Source organism: Coenobita brevimanus, chromosome 103 (assembly GCF_032717465.1).
Source record: "Coenobita brevimanus isolate Jiangsu-jjx chromosome 103, ASM3271746v2, whole genome shotgun sequence".
Lineage (NCBI taxonomy): Eukaryota > Metazoa > Arthropoda > Malacostraca > Decapoda > Coenobitidae > Coenobita > Coenobita brevimanus.
In genome coordinates, this window is record NC_137056.1 from 16,886,916 (window position 1) to 16,911,861 (window position 24,946).

The 24,946-nt window shown below is 40.8% G+C and overlaps 1 protein-coding gene across 2 annotated transcripts in view; it reads left to right on the top strand.

Annotated features, from left to right (window-relative positions):
- LOC145415692 (integrin beta pat-3-like) overlaps positions 1-16,378 on the top strand; it is a 111,067-nt gene extending 94,689 nt beyond the window's left edge. Inside the window, exons 13-17 of one of the 2 annotated variants that reach the window (XM_080284907.1) lie at positions 5,853-5,959; positions 12,234-12,360; positions 13,077-13,238; positions 15,019-15,158; positions 16,149-16,378. In XM_080284907.1, coding sequence (XP_080141033.1) covers positions 5,853-5,959; positions 12,234-12,360; positions 13,077-13,238; positions 15,019-15,158; positions 16,149-16,220 — 608 coding nt within the window. In that variant the 3' untranslated portion in view covers positions 16,221-16,378. The remainder of the gene's footprint in view (positions 1-5,852; positions 5,960-12,233; positions 12,361-13,076; positions 13,239-15,018; positions 15,159-16,148) is intronic. The other variant, XM_080284908.1, reaches the window with a different exon arrangement.
- Positions 16,379-24,946: the final 8,568 nt, after the last annotated feature.

Here is a 24,946-nt window from a genome sequence, read left to right on the forward strand (position 1 = left end):
CGTACTTTTCACGTTTTGTGCTGTAGAAGCATTACTAATGGGCGTAGAAAGCTCTGACTTCTTTAGGCGTAATCTTGAGGTCATTCCCTATCGGAAGTGTGCCATCCATTTTTCCCCTCTTGCATCTAGTTTTCGAGTGGCAACCCTGCAAAGATTGGTCTCAGCGTCCCTAGCAACCAGTAGCGGTTTTCAAAAATGCCCCCCCCCCCAGTTCCCCAGTTGCTCGATGGAACCGAATGAAAATGTGTTAGCTTAGAGACATTAACTATTACTACAATTTTCTATTGAACACCTATGTACTACATTGGCCAGGGTAGGGTCAAAGGTCATCAAATGTGATAATGGTGAAAATAGTAAAATCACGACTATGCTCACGCGAACTGCTAAGGCTCCAAAGATTATTAAGCCAGGGCCATGATTCTTGGGTTGAGTGTTGCACTGGAATACCTCCATACAAAAATAACTTTTAGTGTCGAAACTCAATTCCAGTCACTGGCAGTGCCACCTAGAAGTTGTAGCTCCGGTGGGCCATTCTGTGAATTTCAAGTTCTCTGCCACCAAAGTGGATGGATGGAATCGAAGTAAACTTTGCATGCTTATAGACGGCAATGAGTACTACTAGTGTGCTTCGTTCATGCATGACCTATATCAGCTAGGTCAGGGGTGCACTAAAATTACGACCTTGCTCGCACGAAGTGCCAAGGCTCCAAAGATTATTAAGCCAGGGCCATGATTCTTGGGTGGAACGTTCCACTGGAGTACCTCCATATGGTAATGACTTTTAGTGTCAAAAGTCACTTCCGGTCGCTGATAAAGCTTGGTTCGCTTAGAGCTCGTCATCGTCGCCTACCAGCTTATTATTTTTGTGTTTTGTTGTGGTAGCTTGATTAGTATAAAAAAAAAGAAGTCAGCAGAGTGAAGTGTCTAACCTGGATGACGTATTTGCTGTTTTACTCTGGCTGTTGTCCTAAACTTCCTTTGATCCCCTCGCTTCCCTGACGCTCCACCCTCGCCTATTATTGCAGCCTCCATGCCACTCTGCAGCATTGATCTCACTCCCGATACCGTGACTTCTCGGCAAGTGGAACGCAGGGACGGATGTTTCTACTTTAGCCTTGCTGTCTCCTAATTACCAACCATACTTACACCCTACTTACCATTACCACTTACACCCTACTTACTGATCCTTCTTACATACCACTTACCAGTCCTACCTACACCCCACTTACCAGTCTACTTGCACCCTACTGAACAGTCTGTTTACATCTTGCTTAGCAGTCCTACTTACACCCTGCTCACCAGTCCTACTTACACCCAACCTACCTTTGTATTTACATTCACAGATCCAGTTTAACTTATGCTTTATATCATACACTGCACGACGGTTTGATTATTTCCTCTTCCTTGTTTAGTCTGGCCACTATGGGAAGTTTCGTAGCACGTCTTCCTCAGCGATTATTTTGCATATTTCACCAGAGCATTTTCTTGTACCCAACTTTTATCTTTTCAGTAGATTTCAGCAGCAACAAACGAAGGGAAACTTTGAGGTGTCATGTGCAGAATAAATCGCTAACGCAAAAGTGTTAAGGAGTCTCCAGAGGCAAGGTGCTGAGGGTAATGGGGCCGTATTCCGGGTTCAAAGTGGAAGGTGGAAAACAAATCGCCACGGAAGGGAAGTACGAAATCACCTACGTCAGTGAGCATGAAGGTGTTTATATTTCCATGGCAACGAGAATCGTGCTGATAGTGCTGACCTAGTAATTGTAAACCCTTCAGTCCGATTACCTTTTTGTTGTTGTTTCCCTCAGACGACTGTATGTAGGTTAGGAGTGACATTGCCAAGTGTGGTCAGAGACAGTCTTTATTAACCATTTCGCATCCAGAGAGAGCTCAGTTGAATGAAATAGTTTGGTGGCAGAATAAAAAATCACTGGATACAAATGTTTCCTATTACAGGTTGGAATGCAAGTGCATTAAGAGGGTATAACATTGGAATGTCTGTACTTTGTGTTATAACCAGATCCCCCCCCCCCCCGCCCCCTCCCTTTTCTTCCTGACAAAGATCGCCATTCTCTGTCAGCTTGGTAATTTGATGGTCAAGTGTAGTCAGACTGAAGGACTGATATGATTAGTAACCAAAGAGACTAATGCCTGCCTCATAACTAAGGCTGATTTAACATCATGCAACCACGACTTAGTGTTCAAGCTGTGAGAGTAGCCCTGTTCCGTCAGGTGAAAACAAAGCGACTGTAGTTCCATTAGTGCACGTTAAGGCCTTGCTGCTACCAATACACTCTGACGTGTAAGATGAAGAAATGCTCTCGTTACTACCCAAGCTGGTGGCATGAGTGAAAGCAAGGCTGCCTGCAATACTGTACCTCAGTTGGATTGTATGCAGTAAAAATACAAGCCTTTGGAGCTCCTGCGAGTCACTTCCATAACCCTTAGACTGATACGATTTCCCTCGGCTAAGCACAGCTGTCTGGTGTTATCCAACATAATGTCTATATGCACCAACAACAGTAAAAAGGTTTGTGGAGATAGTGTTTAAGGCTCTGGTTACTTGGGTTTATCTTAGCTGGACAAACTCGTATGAATAAAATAGCCATCTCAGACAATACCAGCGAAGTCAGGGCACAGCTTACGTTCAGAGGTCAAGCAGCCCTGTTACAAAACTGTGTCATTGTAAGTACAGTCATGAACAAAAGTTCACCTACTGTATCATTGCAACTGATCTACTCAACATTTAATGCTTGTCCTTTACATTTCTTCCTGACGCATTATATCAAAGAGAGTCATGTCTTGAGAGGTCAACATACTTAGCCTCTCACCTTAACCACAATACCCAACCAAAGAAAATGCGAAGTAGAAATGGCGCGTTATCAGGCGAAATTTTGTCCCCAACTGTAAAGCCGACATAAAAAATCCTGTCGCCTCTCCTGCCCTTCTCACCACTGACTTAGAACGTTAGCTTAAGGTTCTGCAGGCAAACAACGCTTATGACAATTTTCTGAGGTGATTGAAGGCATCAGTGTCAGTTGCTGGGGATTCGCCACACTGATTTCCAAAGTACATGGAGAGAGAGAAGCAGGAGAGATGACAAGACTTTTGATGCCGACAGTACATCTTGCTGAGAGGTTTTTGGACAATGTTTTCGTTGTCACAGGAGACTTCGTAGCACTTGTATCAAAGCGATTCATTTCACGTATGACACCTGAATATCCCCTTGTATGTTGCATATATCTATAATATCGGCGTAGTATATAGCAATAATATGCAAAAAGGTAATCCAGTGTAAGGGGTGTTATCAGAACTTACGGGCCATACAAAATATGACTCTTGACTTCAGCTTGTTTACGCCCTGCTTTGTCCGTACTTCTGGTTTGCATCGTAGTTCACATCCTTACCTGTACTCTTTATGGGGCGTACTAACATCTTATTTACACCATTTTACCAAGCTTATTTACTTTCTACTTACACCCCTTTTACTAAATCTACTTACACCCCTTGAACTAATCCACCCTTCTCCATTTTTAGTAGTCCAGTTACATTTTTCTTTTTTTTTTTTTTCTTTTTTAACCCCTACACCGCGGGCTTGTTTACCAATGACTTGCGTGTGCCGCGGGTTATTTGGGCTCCGACAGACTCTCAAAAAATATTTGCCAAAAATCAGTTATTAGTCCTAGAATAATAAAATTACATATGCTTATGGCACATACCTTCAGCTTTCTCCTGGAATGATTGTTGAGCCTTCGTCGGTTACCGTAGGACTTGTGGAGACCTCTGAAGTAGGGTAACGAAGTCTCCACTTTACACTTCCCGACAACCCGTAATATGATTACCACAGCCAGATACAAACACTATAAACACTATTCTACAATTTTCAAGTAGTTTGGGATCCATACTAAAAAAAAAAAAAAACACTGTGAAAGCAATGGAAATTACGAGCGCGTCTGATCGTCGCACTGGCACTAGTTCGCTCTTGGTAGTCTGTCATTTATTATTGATAAAACCCCTCACACTTTATATTTCTATTACTATATAACACTTATATATATCTACAGTCTTTATCCATAAGTTTCCTTCAGTAGTATTAGTTTATTGTCACTGTAGGGATTCAATTTCTTTCAGTAAAATACATAGCATTCACTTTCTCGTCCTGTATACTGGCATTGAGAGTGAATGTCACTTTCATCTTCACTCTCATAACTCATAGCATTCAGACATGCTAGAGTGAAACTTTCACTTTCATTACTCCTAGGGTATATACTCGTATTCTTATAATACTACTCATTTACATTTCTATTTACGTTCTCTATTTTATTTACGTTATTTACATTTCTATTTTATTTACACTGTATTGTGCACTGTCACTTGAAATAACTTATAAAACTATTTTCCATTGTTCACGTATATTTACATTCATTACTTTCACTTGCTGTTTACACATTATTTACACATTATTTACAATTCCACTTGCACTGTTTTACTGAATAGAAAGATCGTAGTCACTCTTTTATCAATTGTCAGCCCTTTACCTCTTTCCACACGAGGTTTAGTAGGGGGTAAAGGTCACAAGGCCATTTGCATGGGGGTGAAAAAAGGCCTTGAAGTCAGCAAGAAGAAACATACGTACCCTCGCTTCGGAAGATGAGAGTAAACTGATAACGGAGGGCCAGCGTGGAGGCCTGCTTTAGGGGTTATTCAGAGTTACCAATATTACTTCTTGAAACAGCTAAGTCTAGCACTGATATGATTGGCAGGAAATCTAGACAATACATTATAAATTTGGTAGTTCCAGGTGAATGTAAATATCACTTAGGCTTCTCCCTTCCCTCCTTACATGTATATTTATTACGAAAATAGATTAGAGGCCTACTTAGGAGATATATATTCAGAGCTACCAATGTTAGATCTTGAAACAGCTTTGTCTAGCACTGATATGATTGGCAGGAAATCTAGACAATACAATATAAATTAGGTAGTTCCAGGTGAATGTAAATATCACTTAGGCTTCTCCCTTCCCTCCTTACATGTATATTTATTACGAAAATAGATTATACGGCATATTTCAAGGGGGAAAAAACAGCGAAAATTAGCGAACGAGTGCACGTGAGGTGTTGTCAGGTGATAATTAGCCAATTCCAGGTGTATGGCACTCTCACTTACCTTATTTCTTTCTTATATATATTATTTGGTATAAGAATAGGACATAGGGCTTATTTCAATGGATGAAATCAGTGAAAAATTCCAGGGAAGATTTACTTAGCGTAGCATGGCCAGGCAGGCGAGAGGATAGGGTAATGGAGGGGTGGTAGGGAGGGGAGTCAAGAACGGGGAGAAATGGCTAAATTGTCAACAATGGATGGGAGTACAGATGAGATTAGGAGTGCTGACTAGTGTTGGACATTGGCAGTACTGATAGATGATACAAGCCCCCACTTGGAAGCCCGGGTGAATTCAAAATAACACAGAATCACAAAAGCGACGCCCCGCGGTATGATCCGTTGCTCCCAAGTGTCACGAAAGTGACGCCCCGTGGTTAAGGGGTTAAGGAATTACACCCTTTTACAGTGCTTTGTGCATCCCTTTTATGAGAACCACTTCACCCTCTATGGTTATCCTGCTTACCTCCTCTTACTAGACCTACATAATTTTCACATATCTACTAACACTCGTTTTACCAGATTTGCTTAGGTCCTACTTGCATCTTTTTGCATGTCCTATATGGATTTTCTGTATACAATTTTTACCTATTCATGTCCTGATTATGTCCATCTTTACTTGTTATATTTACACCACTTCTACTAGGCCTGCTCCTCTGTCCTACTTTATATACGTGGTACTTACAGAATCAATGAAGGAGTGCTCTGGCCACGGGACCTGCGAATGTGGCAAGTGTCGCTGCCAACCGGTCCAGGGTGTGACCTACAGCGGCAAATACTGCGAGGACTGTTCGGTAAGTGATTACCCCTGTATGTTAGGCCTGTACTCTCTTCATATTAACATGGCTTAAAATTACCTCTCTAGGTTACTTAGCTTAAAATAATCCCTCTAGGTTATATTCGCTTCACATTAACTTGGCTTAATTTGATCCCTTTAGGTTATACTGTCTTCATGTTAACTTGACTTAAAATTACGACATTCACTTGTACTCTTTTCACATTAACTGGGCTTAAAACTGCCATCTCTGTCTTGAATGGTCAATTATAAACATTAGTAACGATTCACTTACTACAGTCACGTGATTCACTTGGTGTACTGTATCTTGCAAATAGGTGCAATATCATTGTATCATCAATTTTTGTCGCTTTTTGCAAAACACGGTGAATTCCGTTTTTTTTTTTTTTTCGAATATTCTTCAAATTTGGTTTGTAGGTAACTTACCTTATCCAACAACATATTTTGGCGGGCGACTAGCATTCAGCCCGCGATTTTTTTTTTTTTTTTTCACCCAAACAAGCTATACCTTTCCAAACCAACTGCATCATCCAAAATTCATACCCAGCACTGCAACGCCCAATAATTTTTCACGTACTTGCATGCTTCTTTTAGAGATTACATTGATTTGGATGCTGCATGGTACCGTCAGTATTTGTGGAAGAAATGGATTTGATACTATCATTTTCTGTGGAAATTTCTTAACTGCTTTGAATGTTACTTGGTACCATAATTTTTGTTGTAATTTCAAACATAATTGTTACTTGCTGCCATCACCTTTTTTTTTTTTTTTTTTTGAAATTTTTAATATTGGCCGTTGTTACTATCTACCATCATTTTTTGTTGATCAGGTGAAGACTTCCACGGGGTGGAACACTGAACCGCGCGTGAAAGCCAAAAGGAAAGCACTATAATATGATCAAAGGTCTGCAGTTTACCCTTTGGCCTTCGGGCACGATTCAGCGTTCCACTTCGTGGACGCGTTCACAGGATATTAATACTTGAATGTGATGCTGTTTACAAAGAAGTAGCATGGAAAAAACTATAGATCCGTAGAATTTACTTATGTTGCCATCAGGTTTGCATAATAAGTCACAAAAGGACAAAAATATGAATTAAATTTAGGCACAAAGAGAAGAGTTGTATTTCACTTTGATTTGACTTTGGCTTTCGACATTTGCAGCATATTTCACATACAGTAGCTCAGTGGAAGAAAAGACAATGCTGCGGTTCGGCATTCTCTTCATAGCACATTTTTGTGACTAGCATCGTATGTTGATTAACCATTCAGGCCAAGTTAAGGTAAAAAGAGTATTGCTAAAGAAGTTTCATCCTAATGGACTGCACAAGGTTCCTTAATGCAGGCCTCTCTTTGGAATTCCCTCCTCCAGATTGGCTCCCCTCCAACCAACTGTAGGCCACAGCGGTTCAAGTCCAGCTGTTACAGATTCTTTACAAAAGGAGGACATCCGCAGTGTGATTTATGCATTATTTCTTTAAATTGTCTTTTTCTTCTTCTGTTCATCTTCCGTTAAGATGAGAGGAGGGATGGTGCTGAGATCTTCACTTCCCTCGTAGGTCAAGAGGAACCTTAGCATTTTCAATCCCATGGCATATTTTTCTCTTCCCGTATGATTTTTTTTTTCTTTTTTCACCGTAGGACAGATATGTTTTCGAAATGTGGGGGTTACACACAACTTCATTAAACTCTTCACTATTTGGGCTCTCTCTTGAAATGAAGATGTCATCGGACTGAAAGGATTAAATCTCTCAGTGGAATGAAGTCTCATGTGTGGAACGCCTGTGGTTATTGGGTATGATGCTTGCATTTCAATATGCGATTTAAGGTTTAACCTCTTCTTTCTGGTGACATTTTTTGAACGTTATGTCCTTTCTGTCACCAAGCGTTGTTATTCAGTCAGCTTACAAGAGATTACCAGAACTAGAGGGGTTATGGATGGGCTTCATCAATAGCTTATGTAGCAGAGATAACGACTGAGTGGTGGCTGCGGGAATATGCCTGTACGATATCGGATTCAAGGTGTTACGCATACAATCCTTGCTTAAGTGCTTTGTATTACATACCACTTGATTGTTTAATTGCTTACTTGTTCTTTATGGGTTACTTAATGCACAGTCAGCCACAATAGTTGTGTCGTAGATTCTGGGCCACACCTCGCCTCTTAACAATGAACCCCTTGCATCTAACGATGTACATACGATCAAGAAAGCATCGCGCAGGAGGGGTACAATGATATCTGAAATGCTCAATATAGCTTGTGTAGTCCCTGGAGAATTAATTGATTATCATCAGAATATGCATTCAGTAACAATATCAAGACTAAACTGACAAACGAAACCTATCCAGTGATACTTATGTAAGCATGTTTGACAAAGTGGGGGACAATCATTAAACATTTCGAGAGTCCTTCGTCCTTGGAGTCAAATTTTTTCTGGCCAAATGTGCACTGATACTTTTTTGGTCGTGTGTAGGCTACATATTATTTGGTTCTTGCAATCTCTAAGCGATTTTATCCAGCTTAGGAGATACTGTTCCATCCGGAGGGATTACATATATCCTTCACTGACGCCTTCACTACAAGTCGTCTCTCCTGCGTATAACACAAACTTACGATAGTGGGAAAATGACAGTCGTATTGAGATGGGTTAACGTTCTTTACCCTCGGACCCTCACTAACGTAAAGTCCTGCTTAAACTCTTACTACTGGGAAGTTTTTCTCTTCTCTTTCAAAATGACTGCCTTGCTCTGAAGACTCTGCGGCGGACCGGGATCAGTGACACAGCTTTTGTAGATGGCTGTAAATGCATCAACATATGCCGTTCCCAGACTTACCACGTTGCATACATATCTCCGCATTGTCCTACCTATCGACCTACTGACTTCCACATGTTCTACCTACCTAACCTGGCACTGTTCCACCTACTTACCTTCAGCCTATATACTTCAATACTGTTCTACTTACATTACCTACTTACCTCCACTTAAACTCTCCTCTGTCTTTACTATCCATCCGAACTTCTTTGACTGTCCCGTGACTAAAATGGAACACATTCTCTCCATTTCTCTTTTCTTAGAAATATCCATTCCTGTTGATATAAAGATTCACCACCAACTTTGGTTTTTTTTTCCTTTCGCTGATCCACATGGCGAATAAGGCTACATCTTTTCTGTCCTTAATGACCTACAGCTGCTGCACAGGACCTTACTCGAACCTCTGACCGTCTTCGAGAGAGTTCAACGGTACTGGGCCTCTTTCTTACACCTAATCCTTCTGGCTTTTGTGTCGTTACTTTTTTTTTTTTTTTCCTTTAAGCGCTTCCAACCATGACCTTATTTCTTCACCCTCTCCTTTCGTCCCAGTAAGGCTTGTGGATCCTCTCAGAAAGTGTTTTTTTTTTTTTTTTTTTTAGGTACAAAGTTGGTTAAATATATTAAAATGCTTCTATGGTAAAACTAGCTGTAATTTTCGTAATTTAGTACTCAAGGAATTAAAAAAAGGCTTTCCATCTGTAAATTTAGGCTCATATTTACTATTGACCTTAAGACAAAGAACTTTGTCAGTCACAAAGGTAAGAGTGCCTCCTCTTCTGTGTTCAGATGCTGTTTACAAATTTACATGTCCTAGTTGTCAGGCTGGGTATATTGGATGTACAAGTCTTTCATTCAAAAAAAGAATATTTGAACATATGGTTAGGAGCTACAGAACAGGACGGTACCTGCATCAGATGGCATTTTCAGCTATTAGAGAGCACTCATTAACTCATGACCACCTTTTTCATATACAGTAACGACTTCCAAGGGTTAACAAAATCCAACAATTCATATGATGCATTATTATTAGAAAAAATTTGAACAGAAAAGTATAAACCTAAGATTGTTGTAGCTAATACTACATAAATGAACCTTTGTTCGAATATATGGGTTGATTTGGTTTTCTTGGTTCATTATCATTGTTTGGGTAAGTTACTTGGGTTTATTCTGACCGGGTCTTGATATTTCTCTTTGAGCCTTGTAACTGGCAGGAAAGTTGCTTTTATTTTTGCTGGGGTTTAGATTACTTACTATATTTTAAAAAATTCTTGTTTATATTATATACAGCTAGTCATCCTGAGAATATAGGACAAATTAAGTTCCTGACGATGGCCTGATGTGGCTGAAAATACGTATTTCAATATGTTTTGCAGAGTATTTTCCATATATTTACTACTTCTTTGGAAGCTACGATGCCCGAGATCCCCAGCAGATCTTACATGGAATATATATATATATATATATATATATATATATATATATATATATATATATATATATATATATATATATATATATATATATTGTTACGGAACAGAGAAAACTGTCCCGCAACGTTCCAGGTTCAAACCAAAAGAGTTAGGTAAAATTATAAGTTAAAGTTTAATGCTCAAACTAACAACTAAACATTCAGGACTCATAAGGATAATGTAATGGCAAAAAACAGGTTAAATATATGGTTAACTGCAATAGCCTCTATTAACACGAAATTAGCAAGAGGAAATTTATCTAAGTCAGCCCTGATAAAATGAGAAAACCGGATAATGCTCAGTGAATGCAAGATATATTATTACAGATACAAAATATTATCAATAATGGCTGACACTTAAAACACATGAATCACAAAAACCTCACTAGGCCTACGAATTAACACCTTATGCTACACAATACAAGAAAAAATGTAATAACACTTATACTCAAATTACACAGCTGCCAGATGGTTGGAGACTTCCTGAGCACTCACAAAAATAATAACAACTGTACAGGGGAGGACAGAGATGTGAGCAAAATGAGGAGTAGATCTAAGTGGCAATTAATGTAGAGACTGAGCTCATTATATAGGGGCCGGCAGAGCTTGATACAACTTGTAAGAAGGACGCGCAAATGAAGCCATAGGGGACAAAGAGTTGACACTCCTGCTCTGAACAACAGAAAGAACGACTTACTCTACTATAAGGGTAGAAGGGGGGAGTGAGGTAGAACACGCTCGTGATCAAACATGCAGCATACTGTACGTTAGAATTACACAAAGGATGATGAAATCATAGGCTATGTAACAATATATATATATATATATATATATATATATATATATATATATATATATATATATATGTGTGTGTGTGTGTGTGTGTGTGTGTGTGTGTGAAGAATCGTGCTAAATATTCTTTCTGTTTTACCAGAGACCTTCGAACACACAAGGTAGCAGCCGTACCTTCACCAACTCCTCACACATACACCATCACTCACACCCATACCTGCACCTACACTTACATCAACTCTCACACTCACACCAACACCCACACTCACATCAACCCTCCACACCCACATCAGTTCCCATAGTCATACCAGCACCCACACCAACATCGACACCAACACTAACACCGACATCCACTCCAACAAACACAGCAACACCAACAACCACAGCCACACCCACAAACACAGCAACATCCTCTCACAAAACAACACCTACACCCACTACACTTTCTTCCCTCCATTCATACCCTCACCCCCCAAGAGCCCTACTTATACTCACTTCATTCCCACCCCCACTACCCTTTCCTCCACATTTCCTTCATATTCGGTCATTCTCAAAACTTCACCTGCCATTCCACTGCGGATTCTTGGGACATTTACGTCACTTTCCCCACCGATTCGACATAGCATGGAGAGTCATCAATGGGCATCAGTGGGCAGGCAAACACACCAAGCCTCTTACAACCTCGAGAAATTAGAGGAGTGTGTGAAATAGAAGGGGACAGATATTGCGTGAACCTTTGTCCCTGACTGTACCATCTGCATCTCCCACTGTCTCCCTCACATCACCTCCATCCCTCATTATAGTCCATTTTGCACCTTACCTTACCCTTCCTTCCCCATACCCTTCATCTTATCTTACCCTCCCTTCCCCATACCCTTCACCTTATCTTACCCTCCCTTCCCCATACCCATCACCTTATCTTACCCTCCCTTCCCCATACCCATCACCTTATCTTACCCTCCCTTCCCCATACCCTTCACCTTATCTTACCCTCCCTTCCCCATACCCTTCACCTTATCTTGGCCTTCCTTCTCCCTGCCTCTCATACTCTCTTTCTCATCATATCCTACAGCCACCGTGAGGGGGATTTGTAGGCTATGCGAATCCTTACATCTGTCTATTAGCCTATAGTAACGTCAGTAATGCTTGTCACTCTCTCTCTCTCTCTCTCTCTCTCAACGCCTTCTTCCCATCCTTCAGAACTGTGGCACTGGTCGCTGTCTGGTGTTTCGGGATTGCGTGCAGTGCCTGGCATTTGAGTCTGGCCCCATGGCTGATACGTGTGACTTCTGCAACATCACCATCAACGAGATCGACCGCCTTGATGGTAAGAGTGAGCAAGGGTGTAGCCAGGAGTGTAGTGGGGGGGGGGCACTAGGTATACATTCTTCACAGGCATGGGTGTAGCCAGGAGTGTAGTGGGGGGGGCACTAGGTATACATTCTTCACAGGCATGGGTGTAGCCAGGAGTGTAGTGGGGGGGGGCACTAGGTATACATTCTTCACAGGCATGGGTGTAGCCAGGAGTGTAGTGGGGGGGGGCACTAGGTATACATTCTTCACAGGCATGGGTGTAGCCAGGAGTGTAGTGGGGGGGGGCACTAGGTATACATTCTTCACAGGCATGGGTGTAGCCAGGAGTGTAGTGGGGGGGGTCACTAGGTATACATTCTTCACAGGCATGGGTGTAGCCAGGAGTGTAGTGGGGGGGGCACTAGGTATACATTCTTCACAGGCATGGGTGTAGCCAGGAGTGTAGTTGCGGGAGACGGTCACTAAGACTACATCCATTACTCCATGTGTTAAGGAAAAGAATGGGATGAAAAATAATAAATCTGAAGAGACTCTTTCGAAAATTGTTAGCATATGGAGTGATCTGCCCAAAGGTATGATGTACATTGACATGCCATACCCATTGTGGGAAGGGATGGAGTGTTACCAAGCATCCATAGGTAATCCCTGACGCAAGAGAGAGAGAGAGAGAGAGAGAGAGAGAGAGAGAGAGAGACACTCATTTGAAAGCCTTAATCCATTTTTTCCCAGGCCAGATATCGTCGGGCGCCAGTCACTGTATCTTTGAGGACGAGGAAGGGTGCTACTTCAACTTCACGTACCGCTACCACCCTGACCACGACAACACCGCCGTGCCCTACATCATACACGTGCAGAGGGAGAGGCAGTGTCCGCCCCCGCCACCCATCTTAGGTACGCACGCAGATTGGCAGAGTGTGGTTGCGTTAGCTGTGGCCAGATATTGTGTTGGCAGACCTGTGCCCAGGCAGGGTGTGGGGGTGGACTGTGGGTTGAGTTACGTAGGCTGGGTGTAAGCAAGCAGGTTGTGGGCAGAGCTGTATTGGCAGTGGTGAGGGCAGACAGGGCGTGGATAGAATTACAGTATGTAGGGTGGGTGTAAGCAGGCAGCGTGCAGATAGAGTTACGTAGGCAGGATTTGGGTAGAGTTATGTAGGCTGGGTGTAGGTAGGCTGGATGTTGGTTGACAGGGTGTTGGCAGGCAGAGTGTAGGTAGAGTTATGTAGGCAGGGTGTAAACAGACAGGGTGTGCGTATAGAGTTATGCAGGCAGGGTGTAAACAGGAAAGGTGTGGGTAGGCAGGTCAGGGTAGAGTTACAGACGCTGCGTGCAAGGGCGCGTCCACACGTGTGCTCAAACAAGTGTTGGCAACATGTACGCAAATAAGCAACGAACACGCTGCAAACATGTTGGGAGCAGCAACGTCCAGATCATGGTGGCAACATCACGATGAAGTCTCAGCTGCCTCGTATGGACACACTTATCCCATCATCTCTGCTGCCAGTGTTCGAAGCTGCACTGAAACGTGTTTGCATACATCTGTCCAAATACCGCTGCAAACATGTTCCCGAACATGTTGCCAGCTGTGTTGCCAACATATGTTTGAGCACACGTTTGGACGCGCACTAAGAAGGCGGGGTGTGGGTAAGCAGTGCTCAGATTCACGTATAAACTTACCATTACATCCTACTCGGGATTGAAATTTTCATTCACAGGAAGAACAACAACTGAGATGTCTCCTGTCTTTCCTACATATAAATGCTTTCATTATGTTATTATCTCCTAAATCATACATATTTTTGCAGGGAGGGCCAAGAGAATATAAAAATCTTTCCGTGTTTCTTGTTCTCTCCGACAAGGAGAGTATGTTTGCATCACTGTTTGTTTGTTAGTTTGCCTATTACCAGGATTTCTTAAAAACTAAAAAGAGTGATTTGGACCAATTTTGGTGGGTAGATAGCCCATGTCCCAGGAAACAATCGATCAACTTTGGGACCGATCCGGATCATATTACAGGTTCTGGATCCGGAAAACACTTTTTGCGAGACCCTAATCAATGATGGGAAAACCTAACCCATTATGAAGAGTGGTTTGGAAATTACGTTGCCCTGGTCGGCGAGATGCGCTCCAGTGAGTGCCCCTCTAGTTAATACATTGCTACGGTTCAGCACTGAGGATGGAGATAAGGAAATTTTAAGCCAGGTTAAGAGGACTAATTGGCATCTTTGGAGTAGGAAGGGATGTTGTGGGGAGGTAGGGAATAAGTCGATGAGCAGTAAGAAAAGATGCTGGTAATCCCTTTCCACTTTACCTTGTCCAAAAAATGTTATTTCTCCATCTTGAATGCTGAGTTGTAGACAGTTTAATACTAGAATACGGTGCTAGTCACGAAGTACCATTATGCAACTGATGTAGAGCTGTAGTATTGTCATCCTACCACTGAGCAACGTGAGGTAAGCTGCAAAAAGACGAAAATCTCCGCCAAATTAATGTGGACGAAATATAGTACTGTATGCAGGTAGACGTAGAGTGGTGTATGAAAGCTAGTGTAGGAAACAAGGTTAACTGTAAAGTAGGAATAAAGATATAGGGAAGTTTAGCCTAAAAATTTCCAGTGAATATCTTTTCAGCATATTCTCACAGTTTCTACAAATTCCCTCATAATATCCCACAGCTATTGCCTTCGGCCTAGTTGCTGGTATTGTGCTTATCGGCCTGTTAACTCTGGCGTTGTGGAAAATATTCACCACCATCCATGATCGACGAGAATACGCCAGGTTTGAGAAGGAAAGAGCAGGAGCAGCCTGGAGTCGGGTGCGTACTTGATTGTGTTGTGTGCTTGGATGGGGGTGGGGGTAACTACTTAGAGTTGGTGAAACTTACCGACGCTGACGAGTGCTCTGTTCCATAGTATGTGTGCTTTATAACATTCCCTCAGTACGTTCCTCTGTACTCAGGTCTCTGTTTCATATCAAAGGTCTTAAGCCATTAGCCACTTTTCTCTCCTGAGCCACCCTACTGTCCCTTTAACCCATTGGTGCTCAGCCAGCGGCCTGCGGACTGATTGTGTCTATCAAGCAATTTCCATCCGGCTGCCTCCATAATCCAATGAGTGTAATACGCAATACTTATTGAATTATCAGATTTTAAAATCCAGTTCTTTTCTGAATTACGCAATACTTCGCACATCATTTTTATACCTGCTACTGAGGCTACGACCCTGATTAAACACCAGTAATTAAACAGATTATCAGTAAAACAGAATGGGAGAGGTAATTCTGTGTCTCGCCCAACTTAATTAATGCTGTGGTACAGCGGTCCAAATTTGCACACTAAAATGTTCAACCACTCTACAGTAATGGTTGGCCATCCCTACCTTAAACACTGCTTTCTCTCTTGCAGTACTGCATAATGGTGTTTAAAATCTTACGCTATTTCTTCTCTAACCACCTCCATACGACACCATGAGTGAGTCTCTCTCTCTCATAAAAAATAACTGTGCTTTACTACATTCAGATTCAATCATCGCTATTCCCACTCACCACAAGACTCATGACAAGGTTTTCATTTGACAAGGCACAACAGACTCATCTACGTGCATCAGATTTGGAAAGAAGGGGTTCTTATTCCTTTATCCATAATCATCATTGTCATTGGGACGTTTCTCATAATCCCATCAATCTTGGTACCAAACAACCATAGGAATATTACCTATACTTGTCTCTCCGATACTATTATTAGAGAAAAAAATCATGATTATTATCATCAATACTACACTACTAATTGGCACTCTGTTGTTCCCAGGAGGATAACCCACTTTACAAGGGCGCCCAGACCACCTTCCAGAATCCCGCCTTCGGGGAGCAGGTGAAGTAAGAGGAAGGAGTACAGGAGGAAGGAGGGGTAAAGAAGCAAGGAGAAGAATTACAGATGTGTGTCAGAAAGGGGGGAAACAGAGAAGAATAATAAGGAGGATAAATGATAAAGAAGGAGCTAAGAAGGACAAAAGGAAGTAGTGCTTAATAAAATAAAAATTTACTGACAATAAGTTCGAGTTATCTTGGTAAGAAGTTCTGTAGATACACCAACGAAGGAATTAGATTAATGATTCCCTTTCAATATGACGCCTCCATTTAGTTTTCACGAGATGCCTCCCCACCCACACCACCACCACCACCATAATTGCGTAAGAAGCACATGGCAAGAGTTTAGAACATTTTTGATATGCCAGTCGACAAATCTCAGACTGATTAGAAGTGAAATTCATCTATAAAGAAAATAAAAGAGCAGATGGTTTGGTCTGTGAGGCACAACCAGGATTACGAAGCTTAAATGGTGAGTGGACCAGTGACGTGGCCTATTTCAATGGCCATACTGTTAATACTTCTCCCTCTATCGTGCCTCTTCCTTCCTTGCTTTCTGAATCCCAACTCAACTCGTCCTACTGTACAGTGAGAAAAGGTCAGGTTGATGATGATAAACAAAGTTTAAAGTTTGTACTGTATATTTTATATTAATTAGGTTCAAGTCAGGTAACTGGTAATAATTTGTTTGTAGTTAAAAGTGTCAGATCTCATTTGCCTGCTTCCAAGCGTACGGCTAGTCTAGAGCATTTAAGTTAATCTAAAATATTTAAGGATATGAGACCGCCCTCCCCTCCCCCCAAAAAAAAGTAGCGTCTACATGATAGAAAAACCTCTGGTACTTTTTGGACTTGAATCGTGGCATGCAGGCCACAGTACGCACCAACCAAAGTGCTCTGTCCATCCCGCCACTAGGCTTTTGTATCTATAATGTACATAAAATAAGACACCATACGCTCTTCTGTGAAGCCACAACCAACACATCACCAGCCGGATACAAACAAAAACCTAAAAAAAACAATTAAAAGAGGTAAACCACAATATGGCACACAGTGTGAGTAATATTAATCTTAACATAGCTGAGGGTGAAAGTAGAATTGGCGAGTAGTAGTGTTTTGAGAGACAGTTGTGTGATATCTTTCATGGTTGTGTGATATCTTTTAATGGCATGTACTGCAGAAAACGAGTGAGGACAATGTGATGGAGAGACAACGGGTAAAGGTACATGTTATGTTTTGGTTATACAAGGATGTGTTTCTCAAGTTTAATCAGACAGGTTTCTCCTAAATGTCATAAATTTAGAGTTTCCTAATTACCTCTTAAATATATATACACACTTTTTTGGCGCATGACTTCACGCCTCCCCAGTATCCAGCTCACTCCTCACACTTTGAGAACCATTGAATTGGATCACTGTGAGAAAAATTTCGGTAAATATATATAATAACACTTTTACTTATCTCAACAATGCAGGGCCATCAAAGTAGCGTAATTGCATTTTTTTTTTTTTTTCGTTAGTCTTCATAGAAGAGATAAAAGACAGGCAGACAGAGTGAAAAAGTAGCAATCCAGAAATGAAAAGAGAAAAGGGGCACTAAAACTTTTTAAAAATTCTGAACAACCAATAGGTTAGAGTGACTAAAGATGTCCGAGTCCTTCATCCAGCAGTGGACTGACTTAAGGTTATAATGATGCTGTCTGTGATTCTGACTGGCGTTCAACTTGTGGAGTTGTGCAGTGACAGCCTGGAGTCAGGCCCACCCTCATTTTCTTTCTTTTCATACTCTTTTAATGCATGATTTTCCTGCCTGTGGGATTTGTGGGAACAGTATACTCGTGAGCCATAGTTTGTGCTCGTCCTCTACTCCTACCCAGGCCACAGGGAAGTCAGAGTCAGGGTTTCGCACCCAACAAAGACCAGATATTCAGTGTTAAGGTATTACTTCACAGCTTATATCAACACTGCACAAAGAACAGTCGCAACGACTCTTACTCACGCAGACCAGCTTCGAACCACCGGCAGGTTTTCGTTCAGTGTGAATCCCTGGTGCGACTTCCTTTCATCCAAGGGTAAAGGTGGAGGGGCAGCAAACTCTATGACTCAGGACTGTCTGCAGCGTTCTACTTTTCCTCTTGCGGTTAAGAGACGAGAGGATGGTACATGTAAACTTTAGGGCTCCTTCCAAAATCGACTATTAATCTTGTCAAACTCATGACACAGTCATGATGTAGCTATTCTCTCATCAATTGATATTGCCTGGCTTTGGATAAACTCGTACAGACGAGATTAATGAGTGCCACATCTATCCCCTAATCTTCAGAAGGTCTTTGCGAAACTGAATAAAATCACTTGATGACAGCAAGAAACGGATAAAAGACGTCACCTGATGGAGGGGTTAAGAAATGCCTCAAATGGTAGTTTCTGGAGGAACCATGTGATATGAAAGATTAATAACACTGAAACATTAAACTGAGTGATCCATTTCTACGTTTGTGGCACCAGACATTAACAGCATTAGACATACCGGTACCTAAAGCAATGGAGTATCCTCGTCCTTTTACGGCTTATTTTAAGTAACTGAGTCACACACTAAGACAATAATACAGCTGATACATCTCTTCCATGGCACTTTTTCGTGTCTAGCACCATACTGTTGGTCTAGCCTTTAGTTGTACTGTAGCTCAGCATTCAAGATGGAGAGATGGCATCTGCATTCTAGGCTAAGGAGAAAGTGTGAAGAGGGTTTGGCATTACTTTAGTGCAGTGGTTCTCAACCCGTTTCAGGCCATGGACCACCAGCCCAATTAAAAAAAATATCGTGGACCATCTCCTTTTTGAGTAATGATAAATAAGGCATAGACAGCAAACATTTTGGCTAGAAATATATTTCTTACAAACAGAATTTCGAGAAATGATTTAAAATAGTAGACAGCTGACATTTTGGTCTGAAATATATTCTTTCAAAACATAATTTCCAGGAAATACGTGAATACGTCTCTAACATTTTGCTGTGAAATTCATTTCTAACAAACAGAATTTTTAAATTATGTAGGAGTATACAACCAACATTTTTTTTTGCAAACAGACTTTTGTATTCTCATTTCACTGACAAGCTTTTTAATGTTAGGAGTGGTACTTGGTAATGCACAATGAATATCGCTTTCCACTGCAAGCCGATTCCTCCGTTTGTACTTAATGTGCAACTAACATGAAAATCTGTTCTCACACATGGAAGTTTATGCAAATGGCAGAAGACATCTGACTGCATGTGTTGACAGATTTGGGTAAGTACCAACCATACTGAAATAATCAATAGGAATAATTCAATAAAATGAATGGCCAATTATTTATTTTGATAAAATTTTTCGTACTGAATTTTCAGTAAATTAAAAAATATATGCACCAATCTCCAGTTTATTATCAAATATAGTGAACGTCCTGTGCACCACCCAAAAAGTAACCATGGACCACCAGTTGAGAACCACTGCTTTAGTGATATGACTGGGTCTGTATACATGTCGACTTAGGAGGTTTTCTAACACCTCTTCCTTACATTATGGTCTTACAAATAACCCGTTAATAATTCCTTATACTGTACGTCATTGATGCAAGCAGTTATGTTATGAAAAAGACATAAGCAACAATCAGATGGCTAATAACACCTTGTATACGAATTTACGTCTAAGGAAAAAGTTATGAAGGCTCCCTGGCAGGCGAAAATACGAGCCATAATGCGGAACACATAAAGATGAAAATGTATGGTGAAGAACTGAGATGAAGAAGTAGATGAAATATTCAATTACGTCTTTGGTAACACATTGACTTGAAAGAAAAAAACAGATTAGAATACAAAACAAAGATGCATTTTACGGAGCAGATACTTTGTTTTACTATTAAAGCACAGGTGGTAGTTGGGGCCGTCCATCATCCACTCACATGATGTAGCGCTCGACAGGACAGACTGAGGTTGATCAGTAACAACTGAACCACAAAACAGAGTTCACAAACAATCCGCTGGCAGCCATTGTCAAACCACAGCACGTTTGTCCGCCTCACGCACTTCACCCTTACAACACTGTCAACCCTTCAGTGTAACCTAATTAAAAGATCTCGGAGATTGCTCAGTTGAAGTGACCAGTCTTCTGCAGTCCACGAGTTCACGTCCAGACGAGCCCAGAACCACAACAGCTGCTCGATCATCCCCTCCATCCAACACCAACTCACTCGGTTTGGTATGGGCCTCATGTTCTGAGGACGCGCAGTTAGGAGTTCGAATCCCCCAACTGTGAGAGTGTGGGGTTGACGCTCACAAGCTAACGACAGTTCTTACCAGTCAAATACATTAACTAAATTCGCCATATCACTGTCTACTGCCATAATTTATTTCAACGCCTATGCTCGCTGCTTTGTATCTATCATACTTTCTTCCTAACTACCCTATAACTGTACCCAACTCACTTAATGTTATTCTTAGCATGTGCCATGCACCTGTGTACCACTGTATACAGGCCATCCAGGTCATGTACTAAACACTCGTACATGTTATGAATAGTGCGACACAGTACAAAGGTATGTGCTCTATGGTGTGATCTTCTTTTCATACATTTCTTACTACATACTTGGTGAGTGCAACTCAATGATTACCTTAAATTAGACTGACCTCTTGACCCACAATGAATTTTTACGACGGTATATGACGTACTGTTTTTACAACGGTATATTTTTTGCACTGCTTTCAGGAACGTTTTCATTGCAAAATAAATTGTTTTATTATAATCTTATCAGTTTTTAAATTCCATCTGAGCACACTTCTCTGAAAATAAAATATAACAATTGCTTCATGTATTTCCAGAATATTTAAAAAAATTTAAGTTAATACTGTATGTGTAACTGTCCTTTTTAGTTGACGTGCATATTATATACTACCATGATTACTTGAATACATTTAGAATGATTTAGAATTTTTTATTTATATCCCCTTCAATTTGAGCGAGATTTTTTTTAGATGTGGGAGTATCTCTCGGGGCGGCCCGGTCTGTCAGCCACTCCCAAAAGAATTTCACCTGCAAGCTGCTTCACTCCCGTATAATTTAGTGACGTCCCATACTACGGGCCTAAGGGACGCGCATTGTGTGGGACTTTTGTACTTGTTAAGTAGGTTGTATGAAACCGTGTTTGCCCAACCTTATTAGCAGCCGCCGAATCATAACCGATCCACCAGAAATGGAGCTTACTGCACTGAGCTGCGCCTTTAGTGTTCCCAAGCCAAACAAGATTATTTTGACTCATCGGGACTTCACTGTTGTACTGTGTTTAAGCTTAAAATTATGTGTAATTGCCATGAATACCTCCCCCCCTCATATATATATATATATATATATATATATATATATATATATATATATATATATATATCACTTCCTGTGGCACCCCACGGGATGCATAGGGCCTCAATGAACTCTCTCCACCAATATTTGTCTCTTGCCATCTCCTTCAGGTCGCACAAACACTCCTCTCCTGCTTCTTTTTTCATTGTCCTCAACCAGGTTTCCCTCGGCCTACCTCTACCTCTTCTTCCTCTAGCAGTCCACTCTGGCACATCCTGTATTAAACTACCTTCTTTTCTGTATATGTGCTCCAGCCACTTCCAGCGAGACAGTCTCACATATTCATTAACTGGTTCCACTCTCGTAATATCCCTTACTCTTGCATTTGTAACTCTGTCTTGCCACTTTACCTCAAGAATCCTTCTCAGTATTTTATTCTCAAATCCTAATACTTTCTGATCTGTTGCAATTGTACTGTACCATGACTCATGCTCGTAAATTAAAATTGGTCTAACCATGGACTTGTAAATTTTCACTTTAGTATGTACCGAAAGCATATTATTATTCCAAACAGATTTCAACATTCCAACAGCTCGCCAAGCCTGTCTAATCCTCTCCTCAATTTCATTGTTTAATGATCCATTAGATGATACAATCGTTCCCAGATATTTAAAGTTTTCTACATTCTTCACCACATTATTCCCAATTACACAATCGATTTGGTTCTCCACGTTCATATTGATAATTTCAGTCTTTCCACAATTTATTACCAATCCCACTTTTTTTCCTTCCTCCACCAGACAATCAAGCGCCCTTAGCATCTCGCAAACACTTCCGCAAATCAGCACAATATCATCAGCATAGTCCAAATCCATCAGCTTCTTATTTTCTTTCCAGTTAATTCCTGCACCTGTTCTCCTTACAACCTTTTTCATAACATAATCCATAACCAAAACAAACAACAATGGCGAAAGAACTCCTCCTTGAATCACTCCTGACCTAACTTGAAATGGATCACTCAAAGAACCACCCACCATTACCTTACAAAAAGTATCTTCATGCAGACTTCTAATAATATTTACAAACTTTTCTGGTATACCATAGAATCTCATAATTTTCAACATAGCTCCACGCAAAACACTATCAAACGCCTTTTCAAAATCCACAAAACACATACTAAGTGGCATTTTCATCTCATTAGTTTGTTGCATTAGATGCCTTACAATAAAAATCTGATCATTACAACCTCGACCCTTTCTAAATCCCGCTTGTTCTTCTCTTAAAATTTTATCAATTACTGGCTCTATTCTGTTCAACAAGATATTGGAAAAGACTTTTGCAACTACAGGTGTCAAAGTTATCCCCCTCCAATTGCCACACACACTTAAATCTCCCTTTTTTGGTATTTTTATAATCACTCCATTTTTCCACTCTTCTGGAATTCCACCATTATCCCAAGCCACATTAAAAAGTTTCAAAGCGCATTCATCAACTCGTCATTTTCCACCTTAAGCATTTCAGGGAATATTCCATCCTCTCCTGGGGCCTTAAAATTCTTTAACTCCTTTATAGATTTTGCTACCTGTTCCAAAGTTATATATATATATATATATATATATATATATATATATATATATATATATATATATATATATAATGGTGCTTTCATAATATTAGGAATGATTTTCAACTTGGGTCTGGTTAGTACTTGGATGGGTGACCGCCTGGGAACACCAGATGCTGTTGGAAACGTTCTCCCTACATGTCAAGTGGGGTTGGTGGAGGATTAGTGCCCCTCCCTGCAAAACAATTAACTCTAAGCCATTGGCCACCCCGTTTGGGATACATGGCGTCTGGCAATGAATGAATGATGAATTTTCAACTGAACTCTCTAACGCAGAAGTCATTAGTATGAAGTTCGTTTAAAAAGCAACACATGCAAAATTTAAATGAAATTTATTGCATTTCAGGAGTTGCTCAAAGCCATCACAGTTTTACATAGGATACTGCACACAGCAACCCTACCTGCCCCAAATCATTATCCGACCTTAGACATGTGAAAAGTGGAGAAACCAAAAGTTTTTCTGGGCCCTCCCACTGTCAGACCCAGTAAACATATCTAAGCCAGTACACAAACAAATGTTCAAATAGAAATATTTCATGATTTACTAAAGTCTGTTAAATCTCCTTATTACTTGCCAGTGTGTGTTCATCAGGTCCCAGCTTACATTTTCCTTTTTTCCCCTCTATACAAAAATACACATTATCAATAAGATATTATGAAAAAGAGAAAAAAATTCAATTAAATAAGTGGATGCTTACATATGAAAAAGATACAATACATAGAAGCGGCTAACTTTTGCAGAAAAGCTTTTGAGGCTTTTGGGAACACTCTTTGGTGCGCCTCAACTACTAGAAGGAAGTACTGAATCTGCTGCTCATCTTTTGTTCTGATGTTCTTGTGGTAAAGGACTGCGTGAGTGAAATCCCTCGTTCTGCATTGTCATTAACAACATTCAGGAATGAAACCTGCCATCGTTCCCTGATAAAAGGTTCATCCTGCTCCCAGTCAGTAGGGTCCACATCCAAAAATGATGAAGAGAGCTCAAGTGTCTTGAAAAAAGCGATTGTTGGGGTAGAATAAAAATCAACAAGAGCTTTTCTTGGTTAAGGGACATAGATATATCGTGCAGGCTCTTCTGAACCTTCAATATTTATAATGTTCTCAAATACGCACCACTTCTCAGTGGCAATACAATGGTCACCTCTGAAAGAAACCATAAACAGTGACGGTAACATTTGAAACCAGCAGTGCACAGGACAAAAATTTCATATTTCTTCAGACTGTTAAGACACAGATGATCCTGGTTTGGAACAGGAACCAGGACTGCTGGAAGAGTACCAGGTATTGATGTAAAATTTTACTATGAAGAGGCTGAAGTCTGTCAGTCCTGTTCAGGTGAGTTCACTTCGTGATGAACCTGCAAATCTGGATGGCGACTGGGAATGAGCTCTAGCAAACTGCATTTGTAACATCCACATCTTTCAGGCATATATTGCACGTGCCATCCATCGGGCTTGATGTAGTGCACCTGGGGCCAATAACCGCACAGCTTTCCTTCCATAAAGCACTTTTCCACGGAAGGTAACCACAAGCTCCAGAAACTCTCTTTAGTCACCCCGGGGATGGTTCTCTTGATGTAACCAGTGTTGCTATTTTAGCGCGAAAAGCGCGAATTATAGGGCGTTGGGAAATTATTTTTGCGCGTTTCTCATTAAGCTACGCTTAGCGCGTTTTCTAGCGCTATTTCGGAAAGCATAGTGTGTTTAATTGCGCTTTTGATGTTATTATCCAAATTACTTGATAATGTCCCATAGCGCAATTGTTATAACTTTAGACTGTAAAGTGCC